The following is a 19,699-nucleotide window of genomic DNA, read 5'->3' on the forward strand; positions in this document are numbered from 1 at the left end:
AGTCAGGGATCTCCAGGTGAGATCAGTCTGGATTTATGGTGGGCCCTAGATCCAATGACTGTTGTCCTTGTAAGAGAAAGGACACAGGTCCTTCTCTGGGACACAGAGGGAGAGGCCATGTGAAGACAGAGGCGGAGGGTGGAGTGATGCTGCACAAGCCAAGAACACCACCAGCCACCAGAGGCTGGAAGAGGTGGGAGAGATCCTCCTCTGCAGCCTTTGGAGGGAGCATGGCCCTGCTGACACCTTGATTTCAGACTTCTGGTCTACAGAACTGCGATAGAGTAATTTCTGTTGTTTTAAGCCACCAGTTGGTAGTAATTTGTGACGGCAGTCCCCAAAAACTAATATACAAAGACTTAGAGAGAGAAGTGAGGGTGGCAGGAGGGCCAAGGGGCCCATGCCCATGGCCCTCTCCCTAGAGGGAGGACCCACTGCCCCATAGATGTTGGGCACATATGGAACGGGCCGTCAACCATTAACATTGTGAGAAAGAAGAGGTTAAAAGTTGGTTCAGGGACTTCCCTGGTGGTCCAGTGGTTAAGACTTCGCCTTCCAATGCAGCGGGTGCGGGTTCAATCCCTGGTTGGGGAGCTAAGATCCCACATGCCTCATGGTCAAAAACAAAAGCATAAAAGAGAAGCAATATTGTAACAAATTCAATAAAGACTTTGAAAATGGTCCACATCAAAAAAAAAAAAATCTTTAAAAAAACAAGCTGGTTCAATCTGAAGAGCCCAGGTGGGCAGGGCCTCAGTCTACCCACAATCTCCTTCCCAGCTCAGCAGAGCTCACAGAGCCAGAGACACTCCCAAGAAAAACTGAGGATGGAACACAGTCCGTTCCCCAGGTCAGCTCCAACGCCTCCCCCCCCCCCGCCCACAGGCACAAGAAAGCCACCAAGGAAGTGGCTGGGTCTCCCGGTCCCCGCCAGAATGGAGAGCCTCCACAAAGTTCTCGGCAGCTGCAAAAGCAGGTGCTGGCCCCGAGCCCTGGTGTCAGCAGCAGCTCACAGTTGGCTTCCTGTTGGCTGTTCTTGCTGGGCAGCAGGTGGGGCCCCAGGGCAGTTGTGTACCAGGGTCCTAAGGAGGGCTGGGGGGGTCAGTAGGGCAAGGCGGGGGTGTAGGGAGGGGTCCCATTGCACACACATGGCCTGCAAGGATACACACCGACCCCGTCACCTTACTCTCTAGGCTTTTTGGAAGACGTATCCCCCAGGCCTCCGATCAACACTGCTGAACAGGAAGCGATCGGGAACCTCTATTATTATTATTAATTAAGGTCCATTTACGTTAGGGTTCACTCTTTCTGTTGTACATTCAATGGGCTTTGACAAATGCAATTATACTCACCGTTACAGCATCATACAGAAAAGTTTCATCGCCCTCAACCCCCCTGTGCTCCACCCATCTATCCCTCCCCCTTTCCCTCTTTTCTTAGATGTGGAAATAAAGTGAGAGGGATCAATGACTCGCCCAGGGTTGCAGAGCATAACAGGGTCTCAGGCGCATCTCTTGCCCCCCAAGCCCAATCCACCACCCTGCCCCCCCCATTTCTCCCACACTCTCCAGGACATGCCAGAACTTTCCATGCCTTTACCTTCTCCCTTGATAGTTTTTGGCCACACACACACACACACACACACACGCACGCACCCACCCTGGCCACCTGCACCTCCGCACGGCTCACCGGGAGGCCTTGTTTGACATCCAGCAGCAGCGTATGTACCTCCTCCAGGTACTTCCAGGATGGATGGCCCTCGAGCAGCACCTCCTGCACCCACTCAGTAGCACTGAGACTCACCAAGACCCACAGATACCGCAGCTCCTGTTGGCTCACCCGGGCCCTCTGCTGCAGGGACAGGAGAAATTATTGAAACCCCAGACAGGAGCCTCTGGGCCTGCCCCCCACAGCTCTGACCGCCCCCCACATTTGCCCTGCACAGGGGGCAGACCACGGGCATCCACTGTGGATGGGGTGGGAGGGGCACCTGGGGCCTGAGCCAAGGGCAGGCTTGCTTGAGGGGCCAGGAAAGACCCCTGGCAACAGGATCTTCCCAGACCAATGTGCCTCCAGGCAGGGCCCACAGGATGTCCCAGGAGGCAGGGGCCTCCCCATTCCAGAGGGGGGATTCTCACCAGCCTGGTGACGTTGGCCATTCGGAGTACCCCCTCATAAGGCACACTGACCCTGTAGTTGATGGGGAAGTAGTGTTTCTGGGGAGATACAAGAACAAAGGATGAGATCAGAGTCAGAAATTGCTCAGACTCCCCCAACCTCGGAGAAGAATTTGATGCAGGACCGGCCCTTGATGGCAGCGGTGGTCCTCTACAGAAAACATGTGCTTGGCTCCCAGTTGGGATAAAGACAGCTCTTTCCTCTGGGACACAGGGAAGGTGAAACAAAACAAAACATGTTAAGGCATAAGTCTCGGGCCAAAATGTAGGATGAGAAGCTTACTACTCCTAGAGAATCATATCCTTTAGGAGGGGTGAGGAAAATGACTTTAAAAGATTGCTCTAAATCTTATCATGGTGATGGTTTCATGACTTTGCAAATACACTAAAAGCCATAGAAATGTACACTTGAACAGGTGAGGTGTGTGGTATGTGAACTATATCTCAAAAATCTGTTAAAAAAAAAAAAAAGACCTACAGAGCCACATGTGATGTGGTCCACCCTATAAAAAGAATCAAACATTCTAATTTCTAGGTCCTTATCTCCCCTGCTAAATAGTGCCTGGGGTTCCCCCAAGGTTTCCTGGAATCCATTCCTGAGTCACTGGGTGAGTGCCACGTGGAGGTGGGATCAAAGGTCAGATCAGACAGGAGGGTTGGAGGCCCCAGGGATGGATGGCAGGAACAGGGACAGGAAGTGCAGATGAGGCACATGGGTGTGTGTGAGGGAGAAGGGAGCCATGGCAGGCACAGGCCTGACACAAGTCCAAGGAGAGGGACTGAATTTCCAGGTCCTTATGTCCCATGAGCCACAGGGCTTTGGAAGAGGGACACAACGAGTGCCCACGTGGTTACCATGTACTGAAGGCGGTTCCGGTACTGCAGCTTGTCGCGCAGAAAGCCAGTGATGGCACACTCCTCGCTCCGGGTTAAGGGCCACACCTCCAAACCCTCGTTCCCCAAGGCCATGCCCAGGAGGATCCCGAGATCTGTGGACCGCACAAAACAACACGTGAAAAAAAAAAAAAAAAAAAAACACGTGAGCCACCTGCATGGCCCCCACACTGCCCGGGTACGCAGAGCTGTGCACACAACCTCCCTTTTCCCAGTCACAAGTCCTCTCGGAAGGGTCGGGGTGGGGAGCGCAGCGTCCCAAGGAGGCCTTCCCAGAGCCAGGAATACTCTCCCTGCGGTCCGGGCTGCAGGACAGCAATGCAGGCAAGCATGAACCGTCCAGCCCAGCCATCTCCCACCCCAGGCTGGCAAAGCCCCCCAGGAGCCACGCCCTGGGATTGGTCTCCAGTCTCCTTCCCACTCCTGCCCCAGGGGGCAGGCACAGCCTCCTTTCCATGGCAACCCCTGCCCCTCATCTAGGGCCTACGAGTTTTCAAAGCCTTTCGCTGCATTTTCCATCCAGAGACCTTGACATGCCTCTTAATTAGAGGTACCAGCAGGTTTGTAGCAGCCCTTCCAGTCTGGTCTTTCCGGGATGCTGAGCGAACCTCACTCAGGCTGTTTCTCCTCCCCGCTAACAAACGATACAAACATTACCAGCCTTCACCACTGCAGGTCACTGTGACTTTAAAAACAGTGTGATTTCTGTGTAACTGAACAGACTTACAAAAATTATCTGAGAGAATTTGCAACAAACATGAACAAGGGTTAAGTTGATGGGAGCAGAAAGAACAAAATATAGATGGGCAAGAGATGTATCTGAAACTCAACCTCGCTAACAAATTCACGTTAAAACAATCGATACGTTTCACCTACCAAATGGAAAGACTTTTTTGTTGTTGTTGCTGTTGTTTTATTTTATTTTAATAACATTTGCTGCTGGCAAAATAGTGAGGCAGATGCTCTCATCCTGGAAAGCAATTTGGCAATTTTTGTTATTCATGGACTTAATGCCCACACACTTCGACCCACTAAGCTTTAAAATTGTCCACACCCTTTGACCCATTAAACTCATTTCTAGGAAAAAATGTGAAGGAGAAGAAAAGAGAGACATAACCAAAAGATCTGTGGACAAAGTCTTCCTTTGCAGTATTATTTTGTAATAGTGAACATCTGTAAGTGGCCTAGATGTTCAATAATAACGAATGTAGCCAATAAAAATCACATTGCCAAAGAATACTTATGATATGCTTATATGATAAGAAAAATACTTTTGATGTGCTTAGCAAAGTTTTAAAAAGCATGATTCAACACACTGTATCTGGGTATAAAGCATGACTTAAATTTTGTTAATTATGTATATATGTGCATAGAAAACGCAATGGAAAGAAATGCACCAAATCTCTATGGGAGATTTTTATGTTCTCCTTTATATTTTTTAGGATATATTTTACATTCTATAATTAGTATCTATTACTGTTATGGTCAAAAGCAGTATTTTTTTTTCCTTTCCTCCCTCTTCCTTCCTTCCTCCCTTCCGTCCTCCTCCTTCGCTCTCTCTCTCTCTTTTTCTCTTTCTTCCTTTTTTCCCCCCAGATAGCCAGGCAGGCTGAGTCACCTCTTTGATTCGCCCCTGGTTGTGAGCAGCAACTACTGACTGGACTTTCTGCCCTCACTTCCCCGGCACTTAGGGAGACTTTTGTTCTTAAACCCTCACGGGCCTGAGCCTGCTGACACTCACTTTCCCACCCCCTTCTCGGTGCTGCTGCCATGCCTGTGCCCCTGCTGGGCCAGAAGCTCAGGTTCACTCAAGCCCATGCCCCTTATGGCCTACAGCCCACCAGCCCTTCCCCTCATAGAAGTCTGACACCACATTTTTTGCAAACTTGCAATCCATCTTGCACTTCCTCTGTCTCTCTCTTCCCATATTCTCAACCCAATATTTGGACAAGGGAACAGATAAACCAGTGTTCCTGCTTGCTTTCTCCCTTGTCTCTACATCATTAACACTCTCAGCTTGGCACCCCTGCTGGTCAGGATCATTCCTGCCTCAGGGTTTAGGCTCACACGTTGCCCCTGCCCTGGGTATCCTCTCACATGACAGACCCCTTCCCAAGGTCTCACCAAGACTCCTTCCCTCCCCAGAGGCTCCCCTGCCTACGCCAGCCACCAACCCCTGTCTCTAGCACCATCTGTCCAATTCACTCATTGTCTTTTTTTTTTTGGCTGCTTTGGGTCTTCATTGCTGTGTGCGGGCTTTCTCTAGTTGCAGTGAGCGGGGGCTACTCTTCATTGCGGTGCGCGGGCTTCTCATTGCAGTGGCTTCTCTTGTTGCGGAGCATAGGCTCTAGGCGCGCGGGCTTCAGTAGTTGCGGCACGTGGGCTCAGTAGTTGTGGCTCGCGGACTCTTAGAGCACAGGCTCAGCAGTTGTGGCGCACGGGCTTAGTTCCTCCGTGGCATGTGGGATTTCCGGGACCAGGGCTCGAACCTGTGTCCCCTGAATTGGCAGGTGGATTCTTAACCACTGTGCCACCAGGGAAGCCCCTCACTCACTGCCTTGACCAGACAACGCAGCAGCCAGTGTGTGAATGCACAGCACTGTGAACCACAGAGAGGACGTGTTATCAGCACTTTGGCGTTCATGTCAAGCAGGGAACCGGGATCAGGCATCTGGGTCTCCTGTAGAAGCTGGTAATGGCTCACCCAGGGTATCTGGTTGAGCAGGTATGAGGTAGTGGCAGGGGGAGTGCAGAGAATCTGCATTTCCAACAAGTCCTGAAGTAAAACTGATGCTGCTGGTCTGGGGACCGCACTTGGCAGAAAGTGACAGTTTACAAATTGGTGTCCTTAGGGCCACATTCTGGTTCACAGAGATTTCACATAAAAATCCAAATTTCCATCTTTTCTTTAAAAATCAGTATCCCTGTCCACACTGAGTCTTCTTTCCAATGTGGCAGTCACCCTGTAGCTGCCCACTCCACCCCAAGTCCTACCCCACCTGCCCTCATCTGATTCCCAGTCTGGAGCCTTTGGGGGCCTGGCCACTAGCCTCGTAGCAGAGACTTACAGAGCCTCTGTGCTTCCCAGCCTGGCACACATGGGTTGTCCCCAGAAACTCTGTCCATAGATGATCTGCCTTCTCCCAAACTTAGACCTCCTCCAAGTCTGCAGCCCAACTACCATTCCCAGTTTTAAGCTCCCTTCCTGTTGCCTCCACTCCGAAAAACAGGCCAGCAAACTGGTAACTAGGCAGGGACAGCACAGCTGTAGCCTCACGTACCCTCTGCATTCTGAAAGCCCCACAGTTAGTGCAACCCTGGTGGGGAGGCCCGCCGTGCCCCGCTATTTCCACAGTTAAGAGGCCTGTAAGACAGAAGAGGAGACTGAAGAAAGAGTAACGTCCTGTGCGCAATGACAAATGGGGCTTGTCCACCACCCCCATATCTGTGCCTGTGTGTGTAAATACCCCCAAATTTATGTTCACCAAGAACCTCAGATGCAACCTTATTTGGAGATAGGGTCTTTGCAAATGTTATTAAGAATCTCCAGATGAAATCCTCTTGAATTTAGGGTGGGCCCTAAATTCAGTGACCAGTGTCCTTATAAGAAGAGGAAAGGACACAGAGACACATGTAAGGAAAGACCATTCACATGGCCTTCGCAGATGAAGGCAGATTGGAGTGATGCAGCCACAAGCCAAGGAATGCCAGAAGCCACCAGAAGCTGGAAGAGGCAAGAAGGATCCTCCCCTAAAGCCTTCAGAGGAAGCATAACCTTGACAACTTGATTTCAGACTTCTGACCTCCAAAGCTGTGACAGAATACATTTCTGCTGTTTTAAGCCAAGATTGTGGCAATCTGTTACGGCAGCCACTCCTTTTCTAGCACCCCAGCCCCGCTCTGAGCCCCTAATCCTCAGCCCTCCCTCCCCCTCGCCCCACGGCCAGTCCTTGCCAATCCTGCGCTCTGCTTTCATGAGCTTTGTCCCCTCTGCCAGGCCTCTTCATTCTCACTTCCATCTCCAGAAGGAACCCTCATCACCTCATCACATCCTGCCCAGGAGGTTGTAACAGCAACTCCCCAAAGCACGGCCAGATTGATCTCTCGAAAGCAGAGTAACTCTCAATCTCAGCTCCCACGCCCAGGTCACGGACCTTCCAGGGCTCCCTGTTACCTCATGAATTAGCCACTCTTCACCCTGGCTTTCAAGGCCTCAGCCACCTGAGCCCAAACCAGCTTTCCAGCCTGGCCTCTCACGCTCTCACTGCTGAGCCTTTGCTCCGCTGCTCCCTCTCCCTGGAAGGAACACCGTCCTCACCTCCCCACGCACCTCTGAGACCATTTCAAGTGGCACCTCGCCGTGCTGTTTCTCCTGCTCGCCCTGCTCCTCAGGACTTGGAAGATTCCAGAACACTGGGTCTGGGTCCTTCCACCTGTTCTGAACATCCAGACCCTTTGCAGTACCCTCCACAAGGGCCAGGGTGGACCCAGCTCCTCTGAGAATCCCTCACAGGGTCAGACCCTGGACCTCATGCAAGGGGCACATAGTTCCTAGCACCTAACTCCATGCCAGGTGTTAGAGAGACATGCACGAGATAGCCCAGGTCCTTGTCGCCATGGCAGTGTCTCTCCAGTGGGCATGTGGGCGGCACCAGAAAAAAATATGTTGAATTTAAGTCAATTAAATTGAATCTTGGAGTCTGAAGGGAGCTTGGTCTGGCCTCCCACCAGCAGGCAGGCCTGAGAGACTTGTCGATTCTTTTTCTTTTCTGTCCTCATTTCAACTATTTTTCTTTTCCCCAAGGACACTGTCCTCTTTCTGCCTTTTGATTTAGTTCTTTATGGAGGGAAAGGCAGAGAGAGCAGGTTGCACTTCTCCCATGTGTCTCGGGGCCCAGGCAACTTCACAAGCCCCCACCCCTGGCTGGTCACGCCCAGGGAGGCCAGAAATCATCTCTCTGCCACCTCCATCCCCACCGTACTCCCCAATGAGCACCAATGAGTCTGAGCAGGTGAGACGCTGCCTCCTACCCCCAGTGCCTGCCCTGTCCCTGTGACCCACTGACTGTGCCCACCCAGCCTAAGGCTCATACCCACCTTGCCCGTCTGAGCTGCAGTCAGCTGGAGACAGGGCAGACGGCGTGGGAGTCCCCAAGGGTGCCTGCCATTAAGCTGGGAAGCATCTCAACTTCTCACCAGGAAGAATGCCCTGGTTGCCATGGTTACAAAGCCTGGCTCTGGGCCAAGCTCTCCCTGGGCAGTCCCCACAGACCCCCCCCCCCCAGTACTCACAGCGCAGCCAGGCGAATCCCCGGGGCATGGTGGTGCGCTGGGTCTCCCAGAGAGCAGAGGTGATGTCCCCAGCAATGTGTCTATCCACAGAGGCCTGAGTGGGGCCTACATGGCCTCGGGTCAGCAAAGGTGGCCCAAAGTCGAGGAAGGACTAGCCACGGAGGAGTGGCCCAGCAGGAGGTGGCAGGTGCTCCTGGGCAGGGCTCACCCTTATCTGCCTGGCAGTGCAGAGGGCAGCCGGGGGGCGGTGGCTCTGAGTCCCATGGCAGCCAAGACCTGGCCTGAAACGGCTGCCTCGGGGTCTTCCTTCCAAGCAGGAGGAGAGAGTCCCCAGCAGGCCCCTCGGAATCTGAGGCTGGGTTGTGCTTTCTCTGATTTCTCTGTCTGCAGCTGCTCAGTGTGAAATCTGGCTCTGGAAAGAGAAAGGAGGAGAGAAACTGATTATGTAAGAGTGGTGCTGCCACTCAGCCATCAGCCACAGGCGCGCAGAGCCTACTGTGCAGGCTGCACCCACCGCTGGCCGGGACCACCAGGGAAGGCCAGAGGTGCACAGCCCTGCCCCGGTTGCTGGCTACTTGGGGACACAGGAATGACAGAACAACCAAAGGGCAGCCCCAGCCCAGGAGTAAGTTAAAAGGACACCAGCTGACAGCCTGGGGCCAAAACGAAAGCAGGACCAAGGAATGAATGAGCTGTGTGGGTTAAATCAAGGGAGCTTCCTGAAGGCGGTAGATCACAAGTAAAGTACATGAATGGCTTGAACTGCGGGGAGGTTAAAAAAAAGCCCAGAATCGGGCTCTGCACCCCTCCATGCCCCAGAGAACACTCTCCTAGCCACCTCCTCACTCAGAAATCTCCCAGAAAGGCTCCCACCACGTACCCTAGACCACCAGACCGGGACAGAGAAGCTGAGAAAGTGAGAACTGGGGTCATGGTCACCTTCATGCCACACCACAGAGCCCTAATCCTGGGTGCCATCTGTGGTCCCACCCATCCACTGAAATGGGGGAGATGTGCGGAAGCCAGGAAGGCACAAAGTGGGAGGTACCTAATGGCACAGAAGCCAGAGCCTTCTCCCAGGGAGAGGGGCACAGAGGAAATCACCTAAAAGAATGGGGGTGTCTGTCTGTCTGTCTGTCTCTGGTGGGGAAGAGGGAGGGGGAGGAGTTTGAGAATGGCCTCTCCCACCCCACCCCCACTCTACCCAGGGCTTTGGAACAGCCCTTTAGAAGCTCATGCAGAGAAAAGTTGGACAAGTAAAAGTTGGAATATTATTCTACATAATTCAATTGCAAATAGCATTTTCAAAGTCACAGTAGCAAGTAAAAAGTGAAAGTTAGTTTAACAGAAGCATGACTGAAGGATCCTGGAAGGACAAGGGCCTGGGGAGGGTGCACATGAGTGGTGAGGGAAGCGGGTGACAAGGAGCTACACGTTCCTTAGTGGGAAGGCAACAGATAGTGCCTCAAACGAATGAGCAACACGAGCACATATATAACTGAATCACTTTGCTGTATACCTGAAAGTAACACAACATTGTAAATCGACTATACTTCAATTAAAAAGAAAAAAGTTACGGATGGGGGTACGTGTGAAGAATTAGGGCCACTTTTGCAACCAATCTATTACACCTACACAGAGCATTCTTCTCCCCAAAGTGACCAGGCCTGACCTGAGGCCCAGGGGACAGAGCACTGGACCACCTGCTCCAGCTTGACAGCTTCCCTGTAAGCAGGGCAGGGCCACGAGGGTCTCAGAGACATTCCAGGCAACCTCCACATCCAGAGGTGAGGAAACAGGCCTGGGGGGAGGGAGCTGTCCCAAGGCCTCATGCCCAACCCCATCGTCCTCCTGTGAATCAAGCTCCTCTGCCCTTTGAGAATGTGGGGAAGGACATTCTAGCAACTAGCAGCCCTGTAGAGTGAGTCACAGATGCTCAGTTTACGGAGGAGGTGGATGAAAAATAGGGCTAAGTTGAGGCCACAGAAAAAAGAAGATAAACAAAAGCATAAAAAGGAATGATTTTTTTCTGGTTAATTCCATTAGCCCAGGGTCTATATTTCTGAATAACATTTCATTCACCACCTCTGCTCAGTGGAAAGAGGATTCTAGACCTGGGGCACATGAATAACACAGGACCCACTCTTGGCCACATCTGAGTAGTAAGTCTCATTCAGAGAGATGGGCTGAGTCAGATCCCTGACTGGCTCCCTCGGCTCCCATATCCCATTCAGTACAAGTCCAATCTGCAAAGGTGGCTCTATTTCCACCCCCCTTTAATCTGGGCTTGGCCGTGTGACTCGCTCTGACCAGTGGGATGTGCCTATGCCTTTGGCTTGTCCTCTCTTGCTGCTGGGAGGGCTTCATGTCATGTAAACAATTCCGGGCTAGCTTCCTATAGGAGGCCTCAGGCATTTGAGTGAGACCGTCCTAAACTAGTCCATCTGGCCCCTTTCAAGTCAGCCCAGAATCCCAGCTGCCCCACAGAATCATGAGAAATAATCAGTGTTTGTTTATTTTAAACCACTAAGCTTTGGGGGTAGTCTGTTACACAACAAAAACTAATTGATACAGCCTGAAAGTGCATCATCTCTGCAAATGCTCTGTAAAAAGCCAGGTCAATTCTAAGCCAAAGCATCTTCTGGGAGTGGTTCCAGTGGCTTCTCTCTGAATGAAGCTCAGGAAGCCTTGGGGGCAAAGGTGTGCTTTCATTGCCCTAGGGCCCAGCTCAGCATCTTCTATTGGAGGATGAACTTTCTGGAATTCAATACTAATCCAGACTTTTTTTTCCCCTCTACCATATTTGATTTATGTTTTGAAACTTTATTATAGTATTGTTAAACAAACCCAAATAAGGTAGAATAGGATAATGGATCCTCATACAGCTTCAAAATTCAGCTTCAAAAAATTCAGCTGAAAAAATTCAGCTTCAGATCCTCATTCAGCTTCAAAAATTATCAATATTCTGTCATTCCTGTTTCACCCATCCTCCATTTTTTTCCCTAGAGTATTTTAAAGCAAATCCCAGACAGGCCATTTTACCAGTATGTAAGGATTTTTAAAAAATATATAATCGCATTACTACTATTGCACATTTCCAAATCAATAATCCCTTATATCATCTAATACAGAATCCATGTTCAAATAAACCCACACAACTAATTCACTACAAAGGTACCAAGAACATACAATGGCGAAAGGATAGTCTCTTCAATAAATGGAGTTGGGAAAACTGGACATCCACATGCAAAAAAATTAAACTACACCACTATCCCACACCATACACAAAAATCAACTCAAAGTGGATCAGAGACTTTAATGTAAAACGTGAAACCATAAAACTCCTAGAAGAAAACATAGGCAGTATACTCTTGGGCATCAGTATTACCAATATCTTTCTAGATATGTCTCCTCAGGCACGGGAAACAAAAGCAAAAATAAACAAACGGGACCGTATCAAACTAAAAAGCTTCCGCACAGCGAGGGAAACCACCAACAAAACAAAGACAACCTACCAAATGGGAGAAGATATTTGTAAATCATATGTCCAATAAGGGATTAATATTCATAATAAAGAACTCATACAATTCAACAACAGCAAAAAACAAACAACCTGATTAAAAAATGGGCAGAGAGGCTGAATACACATTTTTCCAAAGAAGACATACGGATAGCCAACAGGCACATGGAAAGATGTTCAACATCACTAATTATTAGGGAAATACAAATCAAAACCACAGTAAGATACTACCTCACATCTGTTAGAACTGCTATCATCAAACAGGCAAGAAATAACAAGTGTTGGTGAGTATGTGGAGAAAAGAGAACACTCATTCAATGTTAGTGGAACTGTAAACTGGTAAAGCCAGAGTGTTACCAGTACAGAGTTTTCTCAAAAAATTAAGAATAGGACTACCATACGACCTAACTATTTCACTTCTGGGTTTTTTTGTTTATTTGTTTGTTTGTTTGTTTGGGCCACGCCATGTGGCTGTGGGATCTTAGTTCCCCGACCAGGGATTGAACCTGGGCCCACGGCAGTGAAAGCACAGAGTCCTAACCACTGGACCGCCGGGGAATTCCCAACACTTCTGGGTATTTTTTTTATATATATAACTTTTTTTTTCTTTTTTCCTTCCTTTCTTTCTTTTTTGGCTGCTTTGGGTCTTCATTGCTGGCTTGCGGGCTTTCTCTAGTTGCAGTGAGTGGGGGCTGCTCTTCGTTGCAGTGCACAGGCTTCTCATTGCAGTGGCTTCTCTTGTTGCAGAGCATGGGCTCTAGGCGTGCGGGCTTCAGTAGCTGTGGCACGCAGGCTCAGTAGTTGTGGCCCGTGGTCTCTACAGCGCAGGCTCAGTAGTTGTGGCGCACGGTCTTAGTTGCTCCATGGCATGTGGGATCTTCCCAGACCAGGGCTCGAACCCGTGTCCCCTGCATTGGGAGGTGGATTCTTAACCACTGTGCCACCAGGGAACTCCCCACAACGTTTCTAGGTATTTATCCAAAGAATATGAAAATACTAATTTGAGAAGAGATATGCACCCCTATGTTCATCATAGCATTATTTTAAATAGCCAAGATATGGAAACAACCTAAGTGCCAATAAATGGATGAATAAATAAAGAAGATGTAGCATATATTATATATACAATGGAATACTACTCAGCCATTAAAAAGATGAAATCTTGCCATCTGTGACAACACTGATGCACCTTGAGGGTATCAAGCTAAGTGAAATAAGTCAGAGAAATATAATACCATATGATTTTGCTCACGTGGAATATAAAAAACAAACGAACAAACCAAGCCAAACAAAAACAAACATGTAGATACAGAGAACAGAGTAGTGGTTACCAGAGCGGAAGGGTGAGAAGGGCAAAATGGGTAACATATGTTGTAACTATATGGTTGGCAACTGTATGGTGATGGATGGAAACTAAATTTTTGGTGGTCAGCAGGCTGTAGTGTATACAGAAGTAGAAATATAATGCTGCATACATGAAACATGTAATATTATACACCAATGTTACATCAATTAAAAATAAATTTTAAAAAAAAGAATCCACATTCAATTTTCCCTGGTTGTTTAAAAAACGTCTTTTTTTAAGTTGCTTTGTTTGAATTAAGAGCCCAGTAAGTTGGTCCACTGATTGATGGGTCTCTATGTCTTTTTTCCTCTCTTTTTAAAAAAAAATTTAAGGAACTTCCCTGGCGGTCCAGTGGTTAAGACTTCGCCTTCCAACACGGGGGATGGGGCTTTGATTCCTGGTCAGGGAGCTAAGAACCCACATGCCTCGTGGCCAAAGAACCAAAGCATAAAACAGAAGCAATATTGTAACAAAGTCAATAAAGACTTTAAAAATGGTCCCCATCAAAAAAAAAAACCTAAAAAAATTAATTAATTAAGATATAACTCACATGTCATAAAGTCTGCCATTCTGAAGGGCATAATTCAGTGGAGATTTTTAGTATATTCACAAAGTTGTGCAACAATTACCATAATCTAATTCCAGAACATTCTCACCAACCTAAAAATAAACTCTATAGTCATCAGCAATCACTGTTTATTTCCTCTTCCCCCTGGCCCCTGGCAACCACTAATCTGCTTTCTATCTCTATGGATTTGCATATTCTGGACCTTTCATGTAAATAGGATCTTATAATATGTGATCCTTTGTGACCAGTTTCCGTCACTTGGCATAATATTTGCAGGGTTCATTCATCATGTAAACTGAATGTTTGTGCCTCTGCCAAATTCCTGTGTTGAAGCTCTAACCCCCAATGTGATGTTATTTGGAAATGGGGTCTTTGTGAGGTAATTAGGGTTGGATGAGGTCCTGAAGGTGGGGCCCTCATGACAGGATTAGTGCCCTTATAAGAAGAGACACCAGAGAGCTTGTTCTCTCTCTCTCTCTCTCCATGATCCCATAAAAAGGAGGTCACGTGAGCACACATCCAGAAGGTGGCTGTCTGCAACCCAAGGGGAGAGCACTCACCAGAAACCAACCATGCTGGTGCCCTCATCTTGGAGTTCAGCCCCCAGAACTGTGAGAAAATAAATTTCTGTTGTTTAAGCCTCCCAGTCTATGGTATATATTCAAGACCCATTTATTCTCTAGTTCTGCCCACATGGAGACACCCTCCTTGAAAAGGCATTGAATCCTTCCATTCACTTTAACACCTTGGGCTGAAAACACGTGTTCCAAGGTTTCAACTATGAGATCCACATTCTTAAAGCACTAATTCTTTTTTTTTTCTGGTTTTATTGAGGTATAATTGACAAATAAAAGTGTAAGGTATTTAAAGTGTACAACGTGATGATTTGGTATACATATACATTGTGAAAGGATTCCCCCATCCATCACCTCACATATTTATTTACCTTTGAAAGCACTAATTCTTAAACCTCATCTAGATTTCTCCTCTTGGATGGGGGGAGATGACCCAAACACAACGAAGAACAGCTTAGGACTGTGAGCTCTGCTCGCCCAGAAGACCTTGCAGCTCCCCTGACCACCCGGCTGGAGCCAGGATTAGGGCCCTGAGACGAGGGGCACCTGCTGGGCTGCCACCACAAGCCCCAACTCCTGTCCTCTTCACTAGGCTGGCTGTCACCTCTAGTTTCCCTGGAGTCTGGGGACTCCAAACGGTCTCTGCTCACACTTCGTATCATGCCTGCTGCCTCAGCACTGCTGATCCACACCAAGGGGGAACAGCACACAGAACTGCTTTTCAACACACCAACGTTCCACACAAAAGTTATTTTATAAGCCTGAAGGTTCTTTTTCATCAGAGGACATTCCCAAGGCCATGACTTCCCCTGGCTCTCCACTGCCCTTGCCAGCAGACTGGACATGCGTGGCCGCAGTGCTGAGTCAGGCACAACCCCCTGGCTCCACTCCGGCGCACTCTCCTGGAGAACTGAGGACGGTGCCCTGGCCTCATCAGCTGGATCTGTCCCAAAGCCAGTCCTAGAGTGACAAGAGCCACACCTTCAGGTCTGTTCCACTGACCAGCCTCACAGGACCGAGCTGGGCCCACGGACCTTGGTCTGGATTGTGTTGGCTGGTCATTCTTGCCTAGGTTCACAGGCCAACCGCCACTGTCCTCCTTTCCTGCTCATCACTGCACCAGCATCTCACTCCTACCTGCTGCCGTCACACGCCTGGCAACCTCTTGTTCCGGGGCCAGCCAAGAACTGAGACCCCATCAGGCCCCTAGTTCCCAGCAGGCCCCATTAAACTACTGCTGCCTAGCCGTGTTCTCGAGGCTTCAGAGCCCGGGAGAGTGCGGAGAGCATAGCAAACCGCGGCGCCCCAGCCCCGGAACGGGCTCCAGGGAGGCGCGGGAACCTCGCCGCACCCCGCCCCCCAACACAGGCGACCTCTTCGCCCGCCTGTCCCGCGGACCCGGGCGCACCTCCGGCCACCGGGACCCAGGACGGCGACGCGGGGCTCAGCTGGTGGCGGGCGCTGGGGTGGGCGGGGACCCGGGCTCCAGTCCGGAGGCCGCGCGGACCGCCGGGCCCACCTCCGTCCCCGCCGCCTGGAAAGCTGTGGTATATTATTATGGCAACCTGAGTAGGCTAAGACATAGCATCTATCGGTACTTCCTTTTTTTATTTTTTATTTATTTATTTTTATTTTTTTATTTTTTTGCGGTACGCGGGCCTCTCACTGCTATGGCCTCTCCCGTTGCGGAGCACAGACTCCGGACGTGCAGGCTCAGCGGCCATGGCTCACGGGCCCAGCCGCTCCGTGGCATGTGGGATCTTCCCGGACCTGGGCACAAACCCGTGTCCCCTGCATCGGCAGGCGGACTCTCAACCACTGCGCCACCAGGGAAGCCCTGCACCTTGCTTTTTAAAAACTATTTTAAAATAAAACATAGAGGTAACAGAAAACAAATGTATAGTTTAATGAATTATTATAAGATAAACAAACTTTATATCTACCATGAAATCAAGGAATGGAACCCAGTCAGCCAGCCTAAAAGGTCCTCCATGAGCCCCATCTCAACTATAGCTCGCCAAAAAAGTAACCAGCATCCTAATTATTACAGCAATCACTTTGTTGGCTTTCTTTCTGGTTTTATCAACCAAGTGTGCCTCCCTAGACAGTATAGTTTAGTTTTCAGCCTTGCCCATTTTTAAAATTTCATATCTTTTAAGCCTCTTTTAATCTACAATCTACAGGATTTCTCCTCCATCCCATCCTTTTACACTTCATCTGTTAAAGAACCCAGGATATGTGTCCCAGAGAGTGCTCCCAGTCTGCACTCACTGTGCAATTCAACACATTCCTCTGTTCTCTGCTTTTGCACACTGGGGGTTGGATCAGACTCAAGCATAAATCCTTTGTCACGACTACACATGGTGCTGGGTTCTCCCAACAGGAGGTAATGTCTGGTTTTCACTCTTTTCTGATGTTGATAGCTATCAATGCTTAATGCCTAGACCCATTAATTCATCAAGGGTTGCTAAGTGTGATATTCTCACTCACATGGCTATCTGATCAAGCCTTTTCCCATGAGGTAAGCAGAGTCAGTAGCAGGCCAGCAGCTTTGCCAAGATATCTGATATGAATGACATAGTGTACTTTCCTCCCACGTCTGACCTATGAAATCAGGAAGTCTCCAGGCCTGTGTGATTTGTTTTCAAATGCCTGCTTCTCAGAAAAAGATTGGCTGGCATCAAGACATGCGCTGCCTTTACCCTTGTAATCCAAAGCTACCTGAATGATTTTATCAACCAAGACTCACTCCTGGGTCCACAGACCAAATGCCTGTAGCAGGCAGTACACTTCTGACAGGTGATGCATGTATGTGATCAGTGTTAGCATATCTGGGAGGCTTGGCACCTACACCAGATCCCTAGGGCATCTCCCAAGCTGGAGTATTGACTTAGGTGAAGCAGAACAAAAAAACCTGGACTTTCCTGGTGGCGCAGTGGTTAAGAATCCACCTGGGGCTTCCCTGGTGGCACAGTGGTTGAGAGTCCACCTGCAGATGCAGGGGACACGGGTTCGTGCCCCGGTCCGGGAAGATCCCACATGCCACGGAGTGGCTAGGCCCGTGAGCCATGGCCGCTGAGCCTGCGCGTCCGGAGCCTGTGCTCTGCAACAGGAGAGGCCACAATAGTGAGAGGCCCGCTTACCGCAAAAAAAAAAAAAAAAAAAAAAGAATCCACCTGCCACACCATTGTAAAGCAATTATACTCCAATAAAGATGTTTTAAAAAAAAAAGAATCCTCCTGCCAATGCAGGGGACATGGGTTCGATCCTTGGTCGGGGAAGATCCCACACGGAGCAACTAAGCCCATGCGCCACAACTACTGAGCCTGCGCTCTAAAGCCCGCAAGCCACAAATAGAGCCCGTGTACCTAGAACCCATGTTTCACAACAAGAGAAACCACCGCAATGAGAAGCCCGTGCACCAAAACGAAGAGTAGCCCCCGCTTACCGCAACTAGAGAAAGCCTGCACGCAACAATGAAGACCCAACACAGCAAAAATAATTAATTAATTAATTTTTAAAAAGAAAAACATAAAAGCCTGCCCAGTGCTGCAGACGACAGAAGCACTGAAACAGGAAGATAAGATACTCAATGTTTCCTTAGAACCAGGCGTCTAGCACAGAGCTATCTGGGCCATATCCACATGTTTGAGGTATATTTCTCTATAGTCACTCACCTTTTTACTGAAATTTATTTGTAAAGAAAACTTCATAACACTTACATTGAGAGGAAAACAATTCTAACTTGCCAAAATGAGAAAGTAACATCAAGGAAAGCAAAATAATGTAAATTCAAGTGAGAAAGCATTGCCTGCTGAACTAGGGATCTGCTCTCTCTTTTTGGAAAAGGGAGACTAGCAAGGGTTAGAGAGGTGTTTGAAATATATTAGCACCAGACTGAGTCTTTCTCCTAGAGCAGTCATTCTCAGCTGGGAGGTGGATTTTGTCCCCCAGGTGACATTTGGCAATGCCTAGAGATATCTTTGGTTGTCAGAACTGGGGGTGGTGGTGCTACTGGCATCTAGTGGGTGGAGGTCAGGATGCTGTAAACATTCTACCCTGCACAGGGCAGCCGCCCCACAGCAAAGAATTTTTTAGCCCCCAAATGTCAGCAGTGCTGAGGCTGAGAAACCCTTTCCTAGAGAAGTAAGAAGGATTGAAAAAGAACTGAAAAGAAATTTCCTCACTTTGGGATTCAATGTTATTTAATGCAGGATCCAAGTACCAGTACCATGTTACGCCATCCAACATTAACTAATGGCACACAATCCACACTTAGAGAAAGCTGTTTAAATGATGAGATGTCTTGGAACGAAAGCACCAGTGCTAAAAGAACAATGTTATCAGAGAGCTCATCTCGGAGAAGTCCACAGATCCAGCGGCAGTACTAGTTCATGCTGTGCTGCACGCTGTTCTTACAGTCAACATTTATTAAGCACCTACTATGTGCAGCCACTGTGCTGGGAACTGGTAAGGTGTGATTCCAGTAAGAGGTATACAGGCCAGTGGGGGAGGCAAGGAGGTAAATAAATGAGTAGAAAACAGTATCATGGGAGTGTGTGCAGCTAAAGGGAAGATGAGAAAATACCCACTGGGGATGGTGGCAGGGGGTTGCCAGGGAAGGTGATGATTCCAGTTCTTAGCACTCTCAAGGAGCTCCCTCTAGTTAGAAGCAGAGCTAATTCAAAAGCAATGCATGGCTTCTGGCTTCTGGCTTCTGGCAGAGTGCATGAATCCAAACACTTCTAACACTAATTGTAGTATGGATTAAGATGTGTAAATATACTCTAAAATAATTTTAAAGAAAAAAAAAGCAGTACGGTTGGAATATCCATTGCATTGCTGTTTACACTTGAAGAAAGAAAACTGGAAACAACTTAAATGCCAAACCACAGGAAAGCAGTTACCATAATCTGAGAACTAATTGCTGTTTATTGAGTCCTGACCGTGTGCCAATGGGTATATATCCAGTGTAGCACAATGATTGTACCTTTTTCTCCTTGTAGCGACTGTGAGAATTAATCCTCCCATTCCCGGGGAAACGTCAGACCCAGAGAAGACATGGAAAGGGAGTCTTTTCAACCAATGCTGCAGAAACTACTGGAAATCCTTACTTAAAAAAAATTAAACATAACCCTTACCTCACACCATGCATAAAAATAACTTGAAATGGATCATAGACATAATTGCAAAACCTAAAACTATAACAATTCTAGGAGAAAATACTTGTGGCTTTGAGTTGGGCAAAATTTTCTTATATTTGACACCAAAAGCACAAACCATAAAAAAAAAAAAAAAGGTGCTGGGGGGAGAAACAATAGGAATAAG

The 19,699-nt window shown here is 48.6% G+C and overlaps 1 protein-coding gene across 6 annotated transcripts in view; it reads right to left on the minus strand.

Annotated features, from left to right (window-relative positions):
* The window catches only part of IL34 (interleukin 34), a 63,671-nt gene that overhangs the window by 2,149 nt on the left and 41,823 nt on the right, over positions 1 to 19,699 (minus strand). For 4 of the 6 annotated variants that reach the window (XM_060288340.2, XM_060288339.2, XM_060288338.1 and 1 more), the window contains 4 exons: positions 8,364 to 8,775; positions 3,033 to 3,166; positions 2,139 to 2,216; positions 1,690 to 1,851 (listed from right to left, as the gene is read on the minus strand). In XM_060288340.2, the coding sequence (XP_060144323.1) occupies positions 1,690 to 1,851; positions 2,139 to 2,216; positions 3,033 to 3,166; positions 8,364 to 8,391 (402 nt within the window). In that variant the 5' untranslated portion in view covers positions 8,392 to 8,775. Of the gene's footprint in view, positions 1 to 1,689; positions 1,852 to 2,138; positions 2,217 to 3,032; positions 3,167 to 8,168; positions 8,275 to 8,363; positions 8,776 to 19,699 lie in introns of those variants that run through there. The other 2 variants (XM_030863415.2, XM_060288342.1) reach the window with 2 other exon arrangements.

This window comes from Globicephala melas, chromosome 19, assembly GCF_963455315.2.
Source record: "Globicephala melas chromosome 19, mGloMel1.2, whole genome shotgun sequence".
NCBI classification, from domain to species: Eukaryota; Metazoa; Chordata; class Mammalia; order Artiodactyla; family Delphinidae; genus Globicephala; species Globicephala melas.